Raw genomic sequence first — 19666 nt, forward strand, 5'->3', positions numbered from 1 at the left:
TCAGCAGTAAAATGATTTTATTTTTGTTAAAATAAAGTTGACATCCAAACAGACGTAACAACATGGAAGCCATGCATTATCAGTTTCAGAACTGAAAAACATTCTTGTTGTTATTATTAAAAAGAAACCTGTAGTACAAGAGAGACTAAAGGCTTAAACGAAGCAAGCTGCTGGAAATATTCTGCCATAAAATATAAAATCAACATTATGATTTGCCAAAAAGGCTAAATACAAGTTAAAACTTTTACTGAATACCTTGCGCTGCCAATATTTACAACTTATTTGATTACATCCAGCTACCACACATGTTTATCTCCATGATTTAATGAAGACATACCTTAACCCTATTGGGACAGGGGGTGGGCAGAACCCTCTTGCAACCTACAAAGAATTTGAACAGTTCCCGCCACCAAACTTTGTGAGTTTTTATCTGGGAACAGTTTTCTGTGGTTGGTCAGTGTTGATTGAATTTCATCCTGTTTATAAGTTTCTTACATCAATTTTCATGTTTCAAAATCATTCTGGTGTTCTATTGTTTTTGGTGGTTTTTTGAAGATTTCGGGACATTAGAAATTCAAGATGGGAGGATTCAAATTGGCCTCCATTATTTTGGAAAAATCATGACATAATTTCCACGCCATATGGCATCATCGCTTTCTGTTGAGAGCCTCAAAAAACGATCTCTAGACTTGCATAGGTAATCCTTGAAACTTTCAAAGTTTTGAAAGTTTCACTGCCACTAAGAGTTTTGGTGGTGACGGAGGGGATGGAATCCCCCTCCCCCAGCGGAAAAATGCCAGGTCTAAATAGAGTTAGATAAATGCCTTCCTTGTCCAATCAGGTAATGTGGTTGTAATCAAGCATTCTATTGATAGATATTGAGCAGTACATTCCTTTGTTGCTGTTTATCATGCATGCAGTTCTTTGGAATTTGGCCATAACCTAATATTCTACACGTACACAACTGTTTTAATAGTGAAATGCTTCCATTGACGGAAATGTTACTCTTTGTTAGAAAATAAACATTTTCACAATCTGCAGATAACCTACATAATATTAAAACAATTTAATATTCCACTCAATTTTGTCAAACATCAATCACTTACCCAGAGTCCTCAGGCGTTTTTGGTCAGCTGGTGGGTGCCAGGAGAGACTGGGGTACTGGAATTTTATTACCACAGGACTTCTGGGGTAAAATAATGCAAGCCGTTATGTAGCCATTATGGGCCAGCCAATCAAAAAATTTAAATAAAATTCCAGTCCCCCAGAGTCTCTCCTGGCGCCCATCTGCTGACCAAAAAGCCTGAGGACTCTGGGTACGAGATTGGTCAAACATAAGTCCATAGCTAACTCTACTTCATGAGTTATGAACTGCTGCTATATACCTAGACTTTCACTCCACAAAACGAGCACTGCGATTGGTTGATTCTTTGTCACGTGGCCCTGATCAAATACAAATGTATCCCGACCGGAATACAATTCCTTGGTTGTTCCCCTCTCAGTTGTTTGTTTGTTTGTTTGTTTTGCTGTGATTGTTGAAGGGGAAGTCTAAATATATAACAAAGCACTTAATGTATGGTCCCTCGGGAAACTAGTTAGTTTTGTTTTCCCTCGAGTCCTGTTGTTTCCCTCAACTTTGTCTCAGGAAACATCAGGACTCTCGGGAAAACAAAACTTACTGTTTCCCTCTGGACCATACATTGAGTGTATAATGTACAATGTTGAATTATTCAACAAGGAACTTTAAAACCACATATGTTCAATAAGCCCATGGATGACAGCTGGAAGTTGAACAATGTTTACCTCTTGAAGCATTTTGATGCCATAACCTCTGTAATGACAGTCCACTGGAAACAAAAACAAAAGTTTTGCCCATGCTTGGAAAGAAACAAAAACAAACCAGAAAAGAGGGCATTTAACTTCCAGTAACCATTTGTGGCTCATAAATGTCTGTGGTAAAAATCTCTAAAATCTCAGACTTTGCAGTCCAAATTTTTATAAACAGGCAATTAAACACCAGAGTGGTACGTACTTCATCGAAAAAGAACAGATGTGAGATTAATAAACGTAAACTGCAAGCCATATATGTTAACAATAATTCACTAAAGTAGATAGTGCACAGTGGTACATGTTTATCGAGCCATGAAGCAGGGAGGAAAATATCTTCCTTTCTTCATCAAAGGTCATCTACCACAATGTGTTTTTTTCTTCTCTCTCCCATGGGAGAGGAGGAAGGGAGAGAAAACAACCTCAGATGATCTGAATATCAGGCAAACTTCCCACCCCCTTACATCCACTGTGTTTAGTTTGCAGAACAGACTTCTAAGTAAACAAAATGGCTGTGAACAGGTTTCAAGTGGCAAACCTTTCACCAAACCCTTTTAGTGCTAATGAAATGAAAGCCGCCAAGCAATACTTTCCTGTGGTGCCGTTCTTACACTGTGCTAAGTGAGTCTCTGGATGAAACCCCCAAGAGTGAATATTTAATTGAAAGCTACTGAGCAGTACGTTTCTGTGGTACTGTTTATTATGCTGTACAAGGTGATTCTATCTATTAAGTCTGTGGATGAAATCCCAAAGTGTGAACATTTAATTGAAGGCCACTGAGCAGTACTTTTCTGTGGTGCTGTTTATTATGCTGTACAAGGTGGTTCTACTTTTAAAGTCTGTGGATAAAATCCTAAAGTGCGAACATTGAAACAAAAGCTACTGAGTAGTTTTTTCCTGTGTTGCTGTTTATTATGTTGCACAAGGTGGTTCTCACTTTTGAGTCAATGAATGAAATCCTTAAGTGTGACCATTGACGCAAAAGCTACTAAGCAGTATATTCAAGAGCAGTCTGTCCATTATACTAGGTGGCAAAGAGGTGCTTCAGTCTGAATTCACTGATGATCATTCTCAAAGCTGTTCTTTACAATGGGCCTTTTTGTACTCTCAAAACAAGTTTCAGCATTTTCTAGTTTCAATCTTGGCCGCATGTAGGAGTGTAAGTGTTAGATGAGCTAATTCAACCTTGAGATTCCGTCATAGGTACATTTGAGACTGTATCATAAGGCCCCACACCATTTGGCCCATTCCTGACCAAAGGGAACTGTACCTTATTAGGACCATATGCCGCTGCTGCTCCAGATCCCTTCTCAATCAGCTGAGGACTCTCCTGCAGAGTGTTCTGAGATTCTGCGACAGAATGAACAATATTATCTTCGTGCACCTGAGCATAACTTACAGCTGCAGAGGATGTTGCAGCATGTGTGCTCTTTACTGGGCTTCCATCAGATGATAAACAAACGAGAGCTTTCACACGGTCTTCTGTGAAAGAGAACTGTCCCACTGGCATGTTGGTGAAGTCTAACTTAGCCGGTGGTTCTTTTTCTTCTGTGGGCAGCTCCTCTTGTTTCTTGGCATCAATTTCTGCCTTGAGTGAATGAACACCGCGACTTTTTCCAGATGCCATCCGCTTCATCATCTGTTTTCGGTTACAGAACCAGACTCGCACTGTGACAGGTTCCAGTCCTAACTTTGAGGAAATTTCAGCAATTTCAGCACTGGTGGGCTTTGGGTTCTGTTCAAAAGAGTGAATCAAGAACTGCAGAGTTTCATTTGAGAAGGAAGTTCTTCTTTTGCGTTTTTTGCACATCCTTAACCCTTTGGCACACTCTTGTTCCTTTTGTTCTATCCAAGCCTGCAAAACTGGCTTCATTTTCTCCGCTGCCTTCAGACCAAGATTTTTGGATTCAAATCGAGAGATAAATGACTGACTGTAAGAGGAATGGCCATTGGTGTGAGACAGCTCATTGCCTACATCTTCCTGGGTGTATCCCAGTGCAATCCGCCTCGCCCTAAATGACTCAATAAAAGCTTTCATATCTGATGTTAAACAAGTATCTGTCAGAGTGCCAAACATCTGCGCTGATGAATTAGACAGATCTGACAGCTCGGAGCCATTGTCTTGGGTGATTTCTTGAGATGAGGATGCCTCTACAGTTTTTGGTGGCTGCATCTGAGGAACTGCTGAGGGTGGAAGGCCAAAAGAAGCAGTTGGAATGGTATAAGAAGTGAATCCCGCAATAACACTGTCAGCACTCTGAGAGACAGGAAGGGCTTGAATCTGAGTTGTGATAAACTGACCCACCTATGCAAGTGAAGAGTTGAACTTCCTTAGTACAAGAATTTTACATTAAAAGCATTCTTCAATCCTCTGTAACTAGTTTAAGTGTGAGTTAATAAATGTTGTTGTTGTTCAAGTAAATGTACTCTAGGAGGATCCAGTTTGAGGTTTGGGTTAGAAGGGTAGATAAGTACTCTCTCCAGTTTGAGGTAGGGGTGGGATGGGGTGGAGGGATAAGTACTCTCTCCAGTCTGAGGTAGGGGTGGGATGGGGTGGAGGGATAAGTACTCTCTCCAGTTTGAGGTGGGGGTGGGGTGGGGGTAATAAGTATAATCCTCCCTAACAATAACACCAGGACATCCCTTCTTGCAGGTATGTAACCTTGGATGTAGCATTGATTACATCTGGGTATTGCTGGCAAGGTCAACAAAAAAAAAACATCCTTTATTTGTGCTCTTGCCTTACAATGGAATTTTAAATGTGGCAACTAAAAGATATAATTACTTGTGTTTACCACACTATGAAGAAGCTTAGAGAATTTTATAAAATTTAAACAGAGATTATTAAAGTTGAATATCACTATTAACTATGAACAACTTTAGAATAATATTAATAAGTAAAAAATGCACTATGAAAAAATAAACATTCCGTAACCAGCTTGTGATAACCCCTTCTTTAAATCTATTTTTAAACAAAACCATTCTTGAGCGAACAAAATATTCCAAAAACACAAGCTATTAGAAACATGGCATGAAATCTTGAGGATGGAGTTTTTAGTGATATTTCTTCCAAAATGCAAGAGTGAGATATGAAAAAGAAACTTGATCACATGCAATACTCACTTGGACACTGGATGATATCTGATCAGACACAATAACTGACCTTGCGTTACCTGTATCAGCAACAGATAGTGAATTGTTACAGTTTCAATCAAGGAACAACAAAGAGAAGTCTCAGAGAGATAGAAAAGGTAGTGAGTCCTTCTTACAACAAACATCAAAAATTACCCCATGGAAGAACCCCTGTTTTTAATTCAAGTGGCAGATCCACACTTGTTACACTTACCAGAGAGATTAAGAATCGCGTTTACACCAAATGGCAAACGTGGATTGTGCAGTTCCAGAAAATATTCATACTCCCCCCACGGAAGGGTTTTTGTTTTGCATCCCCCTCCCCCCAGAAAATTCCAGTTAAGCTTCATACTTTGCTTCAAAATTTTTGACTTTCAAGATCTCCCTCCCCCAAGGAATTTTCAATGACCTTTCTTGGGGTGGGTAGGGATTTTTTCTGGAACTGCACATTTGCGATTTTCTTTCAGGAAATGAGTACTTAGATGAGAATAGTGCAAAGCCATAATTCTGGCCTTCATAACAAAGGAAAACTAATCAATCTTACTGAGAAACTGAAAACAGAAAGCAGCAAATGAAGGATGAACATGGTCACAGGGTCATTTCTGCTGTTTCCATAAAAATAATTCTAAATCTCTCTGATAACATAAGGTGGGACTACAGATTGACAAAAGACAGGGTAAAGAACAAAAATGTGTCAATAAAAAAACTATGTTATTTTGACAAGTCCTTATTTTCTCTGTTGGCCCTGGATCCACACCCACAAGAACTGCTACTAAACACACCATAAAATGCTACCATAGTTGTTTCTGGACTAAGCAGTGCCGCCCAAAACTTCAGGGAAAGTTTTTATTTATGCGGTAAAGGAGGAGGGCAGTTAATATCTTGCAAGGGATTGGTTTAATAAACTTCAGTCGAGAAAGGACTGACATCGGGTCAAAATTTCAAATGAAAATGAAAATTTGCTTTTGGGGGGCTCAAGATAGGAATGTTGTCTATTGCTGGTAAATTAGACTAAGAAATAAGAGTAGAGTAACAAAAAGTGCACGTCAAAATTTTATTAATAAAGTGATACAACAATGTACCTTTCTGGCTTAATATGTCATGATGGAAGTGCAACACAACCAAACCACTAAAGCCTGCCACACACTTGAGGAAAGAGCTGAGCAAACTGCCTCGTGAGGTGATTAGCTCAGCTGTTTCATCATGCGTGCAGTTAAGTTTTCGTGAGTTTTTCGCTTCGCGAGGCCGTGAGGAAAACATCTATCATGTTTGAGATTTGAGATTTCGCCGAAATTCTCACGAAAACTCAACCGCACACTTGAGGAAACAGCTGAGCTGATTGCCTTGCTTGGCCTCGCGAGGCAGTTTGCTCAGCTCTTTCCTCAAGTGTGCGGCAGGCTTAAGACTGTCACTTTACAGCAACAGGAATGAAAAGCATATAGCTGTGATGACTTGCTAGGAGCAGAAAAAAATCAAGCGCAATCACAAACAAGCGTGATAACATGGGTGACAGCACAACAACAAAAACACCAACAAGTGCAGTTTAACATTTCAAGTTTACTTTTTACTTTGCTTCTTCAAGTTACATCAGGTTACAGTGCTTTATAACTTGTGGTGTTCCGTTAACACAAAAACAATAATTATGCAAGCTAGGTACCTTGAAACACTGAGGAAGCTATAAACTGATGATGCATTTTCTTAAGATCAGCAACAATCTTCTCCTCTATTTCTCGGCCAGCTTCTAGCTCTGAATCTGACATCCATATGGCTGTCTCTTGGGTTGGTGTGATCATGACCACAGTCTTCTTGCGTGTTTGAAGGATGTTGGACACCACCACCTTAAAAAAGATAAAAATAATTTCTATAGCCCTTAAATGTACATAAAATATTCTAATGCACTTTACAATTCTAAGAATAAGTTAAAAGTATATATACAACAAAGGTTAGGAGCAAAAATATAAATAAAATACATTTAAAAGATTAAAATAATATAAAACCAGTTAGGATGAAAGCTTAAGCTTATTTCAATTTAGAAACAAATGTGAAATCACTAGCCTCCCACGCAGTCGTTTTTAGGGGAATCGTATTACCTCCTCCTCCTGAGGAGGAGGTAATACGAGTCCCCTAAAAAAAAGCTGTGTGGGAGGCTACGAAATCGCTAGACTCTGATAACATGTCATCTAAAGCAAAAGAACTAATTCAATTTGTCCTAGTATGTATCTCACAATTCAGCTTTTAAAAGCAGTTCTGAAGAAATAGGCCTTGAACCTAGAACCTTTAACCATATGTTTTATTGGCATAGTGTATAAGTACAGTGAAGCCTCTGACTAGAGGACCAGTATAAGCTTGAATGACACTGTCTAAAAATATATATCATATTGTACAACTGTACAGTCCCAGAGGTAATTAAAGGGCCTAGGGCATGACCAACCTATGGTCAACAAATCAGCGACATAACGTGACGCCATAAAATGTTCAAAACTCTGGTTTCACTGCCACATTTTGAACATTTTATGACATTATTTTACAGTCCATAATAATATAGACCATAGAAAACTGTTGTTGATTTGTTTTTTTACAATGACATGGAAAAGGTACGAGCAGAATTGGCTTTATTTTCCTTTGAGAAAGCGCACGTGTTACGTCTGACATCATTTTTATTGTCTGTACTCTTATAGACAATAGCTACGAGCCAATCAGTGGACAGGAATTTTGACAGTGATTTTAAAATGCTTTTTTAGATCACTTTTCATTGTTTTGGCTGATATTTGCCAGATTTTTTTCATGTGGCCCTTAATTCATTTAGGAAACATTGCATGTCCCATGATTTTTTCACTTTTTTACGGTTCATTCAGAGTAAAAAACCACGATTATGGGCAAGATTTCCATTTTTATCACAAAACAAAGCACAAAGCAGCAGATGAAACATCAAGACCACAAGCAAAAATCCAGCAAATCTGAGCTAAAACAACAAAAGGCGATCTAAAAAGCATTATTAAAAACTGGATCATTGTATAATACAATTCGAGGGATTTGATTCGCTTAGTGGTCATGGTATATGAGCCATTATACCATGCCCGAGAAATGGCAACCATTAAGTGGTCTTCTGGTTATTCCTTGACAGCGAAATCAGCAGGATCTAGCAATATTATTTGATTGTTTTTAATAAAACAGTCATTCCACCTGCGCTTGTTGGATATGAGATGATTATAGCCAACTCAAAACTACTAGCCTCATAATTGGCTATCTATCATCTCATATCCATCATGCGCTTGTGGAATAATTGTTAATAATAGGTTGGTTATGCCCCATCCCCTTCAATTAATCACTTAGAGCTGTGCAGAAATCAAAACTTCAAGACAAAAAAAAATGAGACTGTGAGACTCTTGTCATTTGACTAAAATTTTGTGAGACATAATTGGATGACCATTTGCCATCCCTTTAGGTTTCACAAGGACAGATGTTAAGTTAACGTACCTGATGCGAGTACTTGGCTAAAGCTTGCCTTGCCTTCTTGGAGATGATGTTCATGTCTGTTTCTAACTGTGATCAAAACAAGACAACATGTTCAATTTTTCATCACATTTATGATGGGTTGATTTTGGAGGTGCTGGATCTAAATTACTAATTATTAATTAAATAATTAATCAATAGGCGACACATTAATTATTAATGTGTCACCTAATACAGTTTCTGACAAGTTATAGACAAAGGATTATGGAAGGAAGAGTTGCTACCATCAACAAAAAGTTGACAACTCTACCTTGCATGATTCCAGTTTTAATGGCAGCTGCATATCAAAAACTTGTCAAAACCTTTGTCAAGTGGTAATGGTTTGCACACAGCACTGAAAATTATAATCATTTTTATCATCATCATCATTATTAACACTATTTTGCTCTCCCAGCTCAATACCATAAAAGCTGTATTTCTAGGCCTCTTCTATGGCCCCCCCCCCCCCCCCCCAAATAAGCCCTAATTATTGAGGTCTGAAAACAAAAAAAGCCCTGTGAGGATTTTATCAAGGGTTATGGTGTCCAGTTTGTCAAAGTAAAACAAAATAAGACAGAGCGAGAAGACGACAAACAAAAGCAGTTGGCTTTGCTTACCTTAAATGAAACAGTAAAGGCCTGCGGTATCCATTCTTTAACAAGAGGTGTCATCATTTTAGGAGCCTGCACCAAGTTAAGCTGTAGTGGGACATCAGAGGAAATCTTGTGCTCAGGCTTCAGGGGACACAAGGAAAGAAATATCAACATTAAGAAAATTGTGATTTATTGTACATCACAATAACAGTAGACATTTAGCCCTTGGCTAATGGACCTTAGGGAAGTGTGGCTCACAAGTGGAAATATAAAACAAAAAAACACAAAAAGAAACACTGAGTTCTTAAAAGGGTTAGGAGAGCCTATTTACAATTATGGCACAAAAAAATGTTAGTGAGTGTTCTGTTAGCATGTTAGGGGACTTAAGCAATGATGGCGGCGACAGCAACAACAGTGCAACAAAATAATAGGTTTAGTGAGGAAAACAATCGCCCTGCACATATATTTTAAATTTCGGTACCTTTTTTTGCCGTCCTCTGAAAAACAACAACACGAAATGCCCAAATTCAAGGTTTTGTGGAGAACATGAGCACACAAAGGTGATTTTTTCATTTTCCTTCTTAAAGTGAATGCCACGCCTTAACCAATTTCGTTCCTGGGTAGTTTGACGTTTTTGTACAAGTTGAATAAGTTGAAATAGTCGCGAAGTTTCACAAATAAAATGAAGTTGTATTTAAAAGTGACATTTATGTTGCACTTGCTGTTGTCATTGCTTGAGTTACCTTTTAACATTAAGATTGGGGACAGGGGGTGGAGGGACAGTGGTGTAGTGGTGTTTACTGGTGAAGTGGTTAATACACTGAATTATGATCAGAAATATCAGTTGGTATTACAAAGTTCTAAAGGTACTGCTCCATTGCGTTGTTTCCATAGACAAGGAAAATAGCTCTACATTTGAGGAAAAAAAATTATTTCCTGATCCTGTCATTTGGCATTTGGAAAATAATTTAAATTAGCTTTCAGGATCTAAACATATTAAAGCGTTACAAGTACATGTTTTCAACAACAACAATCATTGCAAGGGAAACTGACATCCTAAGAAGGAGACACAGAGGGGCCATTGAGACACAGTGCCAGGGTCCCACTCTCAATTGAGACAGTGTCACAAACTACCAGCGGTCTTTTTGACATTTTGTCATGACTCACACCACCTCAAGTCACGTGACATAAATTAACATTTCACTTACCAGTACTTGAAAAAGATTCCGCAAAGGAATCAAAAGCTTGTTATGCTTTAACTTTTTTTGGATCCTGAAAGCTTGTTTTGTTTTCCAAATAGCTCTACATTGTTTTTCTCCTCCCAGATGAATTAATGGGCTCAAATAATTAGTGAACTATTATTTTGGAAGACCTCACAAAGTATCTACTGGAGATAACCTTTCAATGGGCTAGCATCCCCCCAACTTGGGGAGTAAAAATACTCCTATTTGCTTCATGCTATAGAAATTGGAGATAACCAAGGCCAGAGTGCAACTAATGATAAAAGAAATGTTTGGGAAATTGAAATGTCAAGGTTTTGTGTGTTATGGGTTCAATTTATGTCAATATAAAAATGATTTTATTAACTCAGATTCATAACCATGATCTCAAACAAATTTACGACAAAAAATAAAATGGTTTAATTTAAACCACAACATATACTTTAAGCCCCTAAAATTCAATAAAAATCATTCATTAATTTACCGGTACCCTTCCAAGCGATTTTTCAATTAAACCTACAGCCTGCGAGCAAGCTCTCTATTAGATCATCCACAAAAGGATATGGCACAGTGGCCAGCAAAGTGAGCCATGAGAGGATTCCTGCCCCCACCCCAATCCTCTCACTACTCACTTTACTTGTTGCTCACACTATATCCTTTCGCAGCTGACCTAATGGAGAGCTTGCTTGCTAATAAACCTCACTTCAACAAAGCTTATTTGTAACAGATCTGCTGAACATACATGTACCCTGTTTTGAGAAGGAATGTAGAAATCAGATACAGCAGCTGCCAAGTACAACATAACGGTGGGTCCATGGGGCGCAAGTGACTCAGCCACGCCCCTCAGGAGGAACAAAAACTCAGTCAGGGTGTTGAACTCAATCATGAGTAATGTGCCAGAAACTCGCACCTAAAAACACAGCAAAGTGGGTATAGTTAATAACCACAGGACAAATTTCAAAGATTGAAGTAATCAGGGTCCAAATGTCATTGAATGGTGCGGCAATACATATCTCAGATGGTTTAGTATGGGAATGACCATTCTGGGGCTTCCTGCTAAGTGTTTAAGTCAATCTACATCACATGTGACAAGTATTTTTGAAAAAAAAAAACAGAGTTTTGAAATTTACATGTCAGTTTTGAACATGATCTGCCAGTGAGAATTTAGAGTTGCCGAAAAAATTTCCCTAATTTATTGAGGTATTTAAACTTTAAGATACAAATTTTTCTTTACATTACAGCATTAAGCATTTCAAAATAAAAGTTGTCTCCCAAGTATTTTGAATATTTTTTCAGTTAATGCATTTTTTCAGAAAGATTTCCAGAGAAATCTTCAAGATTCCAATCAAACACCGGACATGTACATTACAAAGGGGAATTCAAATGTTTATTTTAAAATTCTTGGAAAGACTAGTCATGCGTGAAGTAGACTGACTGTAATTTGTAATTTGTATGCAAAATTCAAATAGCTCCAAATAAGTTCTTGTTTGATTATCAAGTAAGAAACAGTTCAGTATTAATTTTTTGACGGTTCTTAAGGCTAAAATCAACTATTTTATTTGGGCTTTATTTTGCTTCACTTGATCTCGTAGTCATCAATAACAAATTCATAAATTTGTGAAGATCAAAACAGTCCTAGAATAAATAAGAATTACAAAGCATTGAGAGATATGGATCATCTGTAAGCAAACTAAATTAAGGTGTTTTTGATCAATTCACTCTACTAGAACAAATAACCCAGTACTTCATCGCACAAATTTTCATGCTTTTTTAGGAATTATTTGGTTATCATCAGCAAAGCTGCTGTTGATGGAGTAAATGTTTGCAACTTTAATTTTCACTGAGAGAGCAATGTTTAAGGTTACCCGGTACCTTCAGAGGTGTCTTCAGAGGTGTTTCGCGTCCAAGTGATGTAGCGCATCCAGTTTATACTGTAGATACCTGAACCCTTATATCAAATTAAAGCTTACAGAGCTGGCTATCTAACTGAACCAAGAATTTGAATTGCCGAATTTTTAGCGCTGTTTTCTCGAATAAATTTTTTTCACTTAGAGGAGCCACTTCAAAGAGCTAAAACTCAAAAGGAATTTGTTCGTTTGCCTTCAAATTTTGGACAGTAGCTAGTTTAACATATAAACAACAAAAATGTGTCTGCGAATTTTTTCTTTCGAAATATTTTTTCTCCAAGAGCAATTTTTGTACGATTACACCACATTTTTTTCATCCTTTTTCGAAAATGCTCTATAACTTTTCACTGCGATTGAATATGGCAAAACGCAGACATGTTTTTTTAGCGCTTTGGGTCCGAAAACTGAGGAGCAAATTAAATTAGCAAAAAACAAAATTCACTTTGACTTGCAGCTTTAAAAAGGTGATTCGGACGCTCGAAAATAGAGGTCGTGAAAAATTCGACAAGTTATTTTATTTCAAAATTCTTGGTATGGTTTGATAGTCAGCTCTATAAGCTTTAATTTGATATAGGGGTTTAGGTAACTACAGTTTAAACTGGACGTGCTACATCGCTTAAACGCGAGACACCTCTGAAGGTATCGGGTAACCTTAATTAAGTCAACAAACTTCAAATAATTTCCAAACTCCAAAGCGTCTGTTTTTCCACTTCATTGCTTTCTCTTCAATTTCAAACAACACAACCCAATATTTTCGCCTCGTTTTTCTCAAAAAACTAAGCCCAAACAAGCAAAAAAAAAAAACAAAGCAATGTTCTTTTCCAATATTAAATTGGATGCCTCATGCAAAAACTCTAGCCTTTTTGAGCAAAAATGAACAAATCAGCCAGCCTAAAATTTGACATAGGATGGTAACATGCAGAACTTCGGTGTCTCATTTATTTATGACAAGAGGCTTACTTGTCGATGCATCTTGAGCACCTGGGTCAGTTTTGACACTTTACAAGGGTTAACTGTGGGAAATACAAGAAGGTTCAAAGAATGTTAAGTAACAACAGTATGTAAACTGTCTTCAACTAGGTCCTGAAAAAGAAAACACAAAATTGTGCGATTGAAGATTGGACTCAAACCTGTGTCCTTTTAAAAGCACTGTTAAAGCTATATCTTTGTAAAGCATTTATATATTCACAAGACTTGGCTACAGTGCTTTTTGGCAAGCCACATATGAAATTGATTTTTCTTGGTTTTTCACTTTGATCATATCATCTATAACCGACTGACTATCTCTACAAATGTTTGTGGGAATTTGTTACTAGAATATTTCATAGGTTTGATAATATTATTTGTGATAACATGTCCTGCACATCTAATGTTGGATGCATCAAGCGTGATGATAAAGAGAATGATGACTGTCAAACTTAGTTTTATGTGAGAAGCCCCTTGACAATGAATATTAGTTAGCACCTTCAGGAAGACAACAACTAAGTGTGACTTATTTAAAGGTGAAGTATCACACGAATTTGATGTTGTTTCAAACCTAAAAATGTTTCTTTGTCAACAGAAACATAAGATAATTGGCTATTTTTGTTATAAATTATCACCCAAGTGCAATAAACCTGTCGATTAGCGCCTCTGGCCAGAGACAGAGTAAGCCAGAATGGATTGAAACTTGAAAAATCTTAGGCTAATTTTTTTCAAGTTTTTGTATTTTATTGTTTGCAAAATGTGCTGGAACAGATCACGAGTTGTTCCTTTCAAGAATTGAGTTGATTTCTTTCCTCTCGTTGTTCTAAAATTGTTTTGTCGCTATGTGAAGGTCTTATTCCCCCATTTTTAACCAAACAGGTCAAAAACCCCATGAGACTTCCCCTTTAAGCTGATTTTCCACAGCTACATGTAAGAAAAATGGCATTGGCAGCTGGCATGCAAAAACTTTCTCAAAAAAACTTCCTGAAATTTCTTTAGCGGTAACCCTCTCCAATTGCATGCAAAAAAAGCCTTGAGTTGTCCTTTGGTCATTATAATAAAAATATTCAAAATTATAGTAAGTCACAGGGTTACACCACTAGGTCTTTTGCAACAGTTGGTTACGTGACTGCTTTTTCTGGTTAACAAGCAAACAATGCATTTTGGAGAAATAATTTTCTCAGGAATGGAAAAGCATATAGGAATTAGCTACCATGCAAATTTTCAGGCTTATATCTGAGAAGGCGGAATTCTATTTGCTGTTTGAATTTAGAAGGATTAGTATGGGAACAAGGATCCTTGTCCTCCAGTCACACTTCACTGCTTTTCCTTACAAATCCTTGTAAATTTTCAAATGCTCAAACTGCCATAAAATCTCTCAATTGTCATATTACGGCTTGAAATTTGTTCATACGGTTAAGTTTTCACACTTTTTATTTCATACAGTAATATTGCACCCACTTTATGAAAGGAATAAGTATAGAAATTTTTTTTGGATGGCAAGGCCTTTCCACCTCCACAAAAAACGTTACAATTTTGCAAGTATTCAAACTGTTACAAAAACTTGCCTTTGTATGGCACCGGTCTGAAAATTTGTATTCTTGCTAATTGAAACATGCTCTTTCCATTTCAAGTTTTATGGTAACTGATCACATGGCCAATTGAATAAATGTGATGGAATATTATAAGCCTGGCGAACAAATGAGAATGATGTATTATTCAGTAAATGACACAGACATACTTGGAAAATTCCAAGTGCTCCTATCAGGAGTTGAACCTAAGACCTTCCAATTACTAGTTGGATGCTCTACAACTGAGCTACAGGAGACTCGTAGGAGCTAAGGCCATTAAACTAGGTTCATGGAACAAACATCCTGCATACTGCGAGGACTGGAATGTCATGTGTGGCATATGCGCAATGGAATAAATGTGATGGAATATTTTAAGCCTGGCCATTTTTTTAATATGGCCAATTGTTGCAAAAGGCCTATAGGATTTGAAGGTTGTGCTCAGGACCAAGTGTATGCATGTTCTATATACATCCCTCATATAGTGACCCACCTTCAATCTGGCTAGATCCATCTGGCAAGTCTTTCAGCTGCAGCAGATCCATAACCTCATGAGATGGAAAGTTGCGTGAGAAAGGCTGTAGGGAACCTTGCCTGTGAAGAAATATCACTGCATAGCCTTGCTCAAGAAAATATCTTGAGAAATAAATGTTAAGGGGTTATCACAGTTACAATTATCTACCCCTTATTTAGAGGAAGTATTAAACAACATTATTTTTGGTTTTGTGTTTTGTAATCAATAAACAGATTTTCTGGCCCTAATGTATTCCCTGCTCATTCAGGGTCATTGTATTATAGGTCATAAAAGTTGGGTTTTGATTGTATCAAAGATGTGACATTAGATTGCAGTATGTCATGTTTGCGTCCCCACATGGTATTCAGTAGCTTTCTTGTACACTAAGTAGTGACACAAGTTCAATTTTCCTCTCTCCCTCCAAGGGGTTCAAACATTATATTTAGTTTCATGTGTTGTACTCAACAAAAAGATTTTCTGCACCAAACGTGTCTCCTACTCATTCAGTGTCATTGTAAAGTGGGTCAGTAACTTTGAGTTTTGATTGTATCAAAAAATGGTTTAAGCATAGATTGAAACACTATGCTAACAACCAAAAACAGCTAACCCTTGACGGTTGATTATCTACTGTCTGAGACTAAGAGTGCTTTTCTGTGGGGGGAAGGAGTTATCCTCAGACGAGCCTGTATTTGGCATTTACGTAATTTAGTGTGGAATTTACTGTATTTAACATGTGTGATGGTCAATACAGCTGTTAAAAAAAAAAATTCTCAAAGGATACTCTGTTGAAGCAGCTCCTCTGGTTCCAATGCTAAAATTGTCAATGAAACGAACAGCATTGTCCTCTAGTGGCACGCGGGTGCCTCCAGACTGTTTAAACAAACAACATTGACACATTAAATTTCCATTTTGATCATTTGGTAGCAGTTGATTGTACTGCTTCTGTGACACTGGATAACCATTAAGGGTTAGGGGATCCAGCACTCGCCGGCCAGTCCTACATAAGTGGCAGATCCAGAACCTGATGTAACGAAGGTTGAGATCCTTCAGGGAATGGGGGGGGGGGGAGGGGGGGCTCCTGCCATTATAATAGAACTTTACAGCGAGGTGCTAATACATTTTTGGGTTTAAAATCAGTGAATGAGAACTTTTAGGGGTAAGAAAATTTCTGTTGGACTTTTTTTTGGCTGGAAAGAGTTTAAGCTGGGAATTTTTTGTTTATAAAGAGGTGAATGGGCATTTTGGGAGTATGTTCTAGGATATACTGGAGTTTTTTTAGGGGGTCCAGTTTTACCCTAATAGCACCTTTTGGGGTTGAAAAACTTGGTCTCACTCACATCTCCCAGCCAATAATATATTTTACACAGAGGTGAATGGAATATCTGGGCCATGTTCTATGCTGTTGGAGTTTTCTGGGGGTCAAGTTTTGGCCTAATAGAACGTTTTGGGGTCAAACAACTTGGTCTTAGCCACAAACAATACCTGAGTCCCCCCTTATCCCATTTGGGGAACCAACCCAAACTCAAGTCAGACCAGACAAAAACGGAAAAAATATATTACCCTAGCAACTTACGACCAAAATGGCACACATGTTCAGTCACCCTCTCCTTGGGCTTAACAACAGAGACCTTTAGGTTCTAGTAGAAGTATGAGTAAGACTACAAGTTTCTCCAATAGAAAAAGAGTGTGTGCATGAACTAGTGTCATTTTGGCAGGAAAACAAGATAGCCGTCAGCATTTTATTACGAGTCTTAGAGAGAACATCATAGTTGCGAAAACAAGCTCTCGAAATGTAGGTGATTTTGTCTTTTTGGAATCACAAAAGGGCTTAGCTATCCCCAGGGAGAGGGACTCTCATATGAAATGGGCAGGGATGCTCATCGGAAATTTTGAATTAAACCTCTAAAGGAGACCAATCTGGGCATGGCCCTAGCTTTTTTTACCCCTAAAAGAGACCATTTTAAAACAGAGACAAATATATTTTCATATTTCTTCATGTGAAACCCTAAACAAGACCTTCACAGCTAAATATAATTGCACTTTGCCCAGAACACCCTAAGTGAGACCAAAATCCAAAATTTACACCCCTAAGCATGACGATGAGCATCCCCGTCCCTTTCATATGAGAGTCCCCCCCCCTCAATGAAAACAACTGCATCAAGCTCATTGCTCACAAGGGGAAAAAAGGAAGCTGCCTGCAATATAACTCTCCTCGCAATAAACTTGAAGTCAAATTTCATATTCTAGTCATGCTCATATTAGAATCTAAAGGTCTGTACTGATCTGTGTATCAGGGCAGCATATAGCTCTAGATAATGGTAACTCCCAAGTGACAACTATCTTATTGCTACATGCATTATTAATGCTCGGATCAACAAAATTATCAAAGAGAATGTGCAACAGATTAAAATTTACTGTAGATTGAGTTGTGTGAACCAGAGTGATCTTACTTAAATCTTTTGGCAAATGCACCAACTGTCTGATCGCAACTGAAGTGAATGCTTTCAGATCAGAGAACAACTGCCCATTTAATACATCAGCGCCCACAATAGAAGAACTAATAATGAAATTGCATGCAAATTTAGCTTGGTAAATTAAAAGATTTAAAAATCTGTCTACAAATCCTGTCTGCTTGCACTTTAATAACTTGAGATTAACAAACCAAAGATAGATTTATGTGCAATGGGCTGGTTTAAAGCATGACATGGGCAAATCAGATGACAGAATCTATTTCAAACATTTCTGTGTTGTAGTTAATTAATTTGTTGACCGCCCCAAGTGGCTAACATCGGCCTTGCCATTCAGTCAGTACGTGCTATGCATAGCAATTAAATGCAAACATTTAAAACCTTCGATGGTGACAAAAGCTTGGGTGCGTCTGCTCGAAAAAACTTTAGCTTCTAGACATTAGACTATCGAGAAAAATGCTGAAAACAACTTGCGAAAAAACAGACTGCAAAACGTATTTTACTGTTGTCGCTGCCTATGATCTCAGCAAGTTCGTTTCTTTGATTACTGTACGCTGTTTCGTGCAACAACGGCTTTAAATGCCTTGGGAGTGATCTACTAAGGCGAATTTTTATGCAAATACACAAGAGTTAATTTTCATCACAATAGAAGTGAATACTTTTGATCACAGAAGTGGAACAAAATAATTGAACTGCATGCAAATTTACTCAAGTTTAAAGGGATTAAATGAAACTAGGCAAATATGTTTAAAAGTAAATTGGTTAAGTTATACAATTCGTATATGTCAAATGTCCATGAAGCAAAACTGTTCATAAATGAAGAAACATAACAGGTTTATTACTGTGAGTTATAATTATGTCTTGAGGCATTAAAATGCATTTCTTAGCCGAGGCAATAAAGTACACTTATGGATCAACGAACGCCATAAGCTGAATGTTTGTTACGAGAAAGTTATTTGCACTAATAACGATGAAAAACTTCCCTCTGACTTATTATTCAAGCTTTTGAAAACCACAAAGTGCACTTCTAAGATTTACCTCAGCATTCAGCAAGCTCTTATCATAATATATATTGTATCCTTGCATGTTTTAAAACGTAATCGCAATTTAGAGAGTTGTATGTGCATAGATTTCCGGGCGGTCTGTCGAGCTGACCAGATCAAGGATTAAAAACTCACCGTCACAAAGACGATATCTCTTCCAGCTGCCCGATGAGTCGCTGCAAATTCGCTGGCTGTGGTTTTCACTTCTTTCAAGTTTCCGGGAGCGGGCTCTCTGTCGAAAAATTCAACCCAATCCGCCATGATTCATGAATTATCCCTCATTACATATTCGGCTTTGATTTTTTCACAAAACTGTCGTTTTCTGCCTTTAACAAGATCAAAGTTCCACTTCTTTTTTCAAATACCAATTACCAACACTTCTGACATTAGTGAGAGAATTATTCAGAAGGAAAAAGTCGATTATCTAACGCAAAATTCAACGCAGAATAACCGAGGTGGAAATGAATTAATTTCGCGAGAATTGCATAAATTATTACAGACTAAAGGGCAGGGCAGCCAATCAGAACAGAGCATAGAAAGCTGCTTGCCAGATCACAAATAAACCAAATTAATCATTTACGGCGGGAAACTTCGTCTCATGCTCTTCTCAGTTGCAAATGTGGTCTCCTTCAACGAGTTTTCTTCTTCCACAAAGACAAGCGATGTCCTTGTCACCCTTTTCTCTATCATGAAAATCAGCAAGATAGTACGCGACCTGTGGTTGGCTGAGCCGTCGCTGTGAGGGTTTGATCAAAAAACGAATTACTGAAAACTAAAAGGGAAAAAGAAAGCGAAACAGAAAGAAAAATCCTTTGCAATTCCTTTATTATCGAAGCTTTGGGAGAGCTCGAAAAGAAAATAATAAATCTCACAAATGGCTATCAAATGGCATTTAGGGGCCTTTCACTTTCTGTGGTGTATTTATTTACGTTTTTT

At 37.7% G+C, this 19666-nt stretch overlaps 1 protein-coding gene across 1 annotated transcript; it reads right to left on the bottom strand.

Annotated features, from left to right (window-relative positions):
* On the bottom strand, window positions 1-19225 carry LOC146460319 (uncharacterized). Its single transcript, XM_085088219.1, has 10 exons — window positions 18866-19225; window positions 16001-16089; window positions 15199-15341; window positions 13132-13184; window positions 11013-11174; window positions 9069-9185; window positions 8437-8502; window positions 6617-6797; window positions 4951-5000; window positions 1-4132 (listed from the first exon to the last, which is right to left on the bottom strand). The coding sequence occupies exons 1-10, from the start codon at window positions 18989-18991 to the stop codon at window positions 3008-3010; spliced, it is 2112 nt and encodes a 703-aa protein (XP_084944345.1). The 5' UTR covers window positions 18992-19225; the 3' UTR covers window positions 1-3007.
* Between the last annotated feature and the right edge of the window lie 441 nt (window positions 19226-19666).

Source organism: Pavona decussata, unplaced genomic scaffold (assembly GCF_977016875.1).
Source record: "Pavona decussata unplaced genomic scaffold, jaPavDecu1.1 SCAFFOLD_214, whole genome shotgun sequence".
In the NCBI taxonomy this organism is placed as follows: domain Eukaryota; kingdom Metazoa; phylum Cnidaria; class Anthozoa; order Scleractinia; family Agariciidae; genus Pavona; species Pavona decussata.

Excerpts from the sequence above, each read along its gene's own strand:
- LOC146460319 (XM_085088219.1), bottom strand. The coding sequence starts at position 18,991 with ATGGCGGATTGGGTTGAATTTTTCGACAGAGAGCCCGCTCCCGGAAAC. Across the intron at positions 15,342-16,000 it reads AGAGGAGCTGCTTCAACAGA|ATATTTTCTTGAGCAAGGCT; the intron begins GTATCCTTTGAG and ends TTATTTCTCAAG. Across the intron at positions 5,001-6,616 it reads AGCTTCCTCAGTGTTTCAAG|GTAACGCAAGGTCAGTTATT; the intron begins GTACCTAGCTTG and ends TTGCTGATACAG.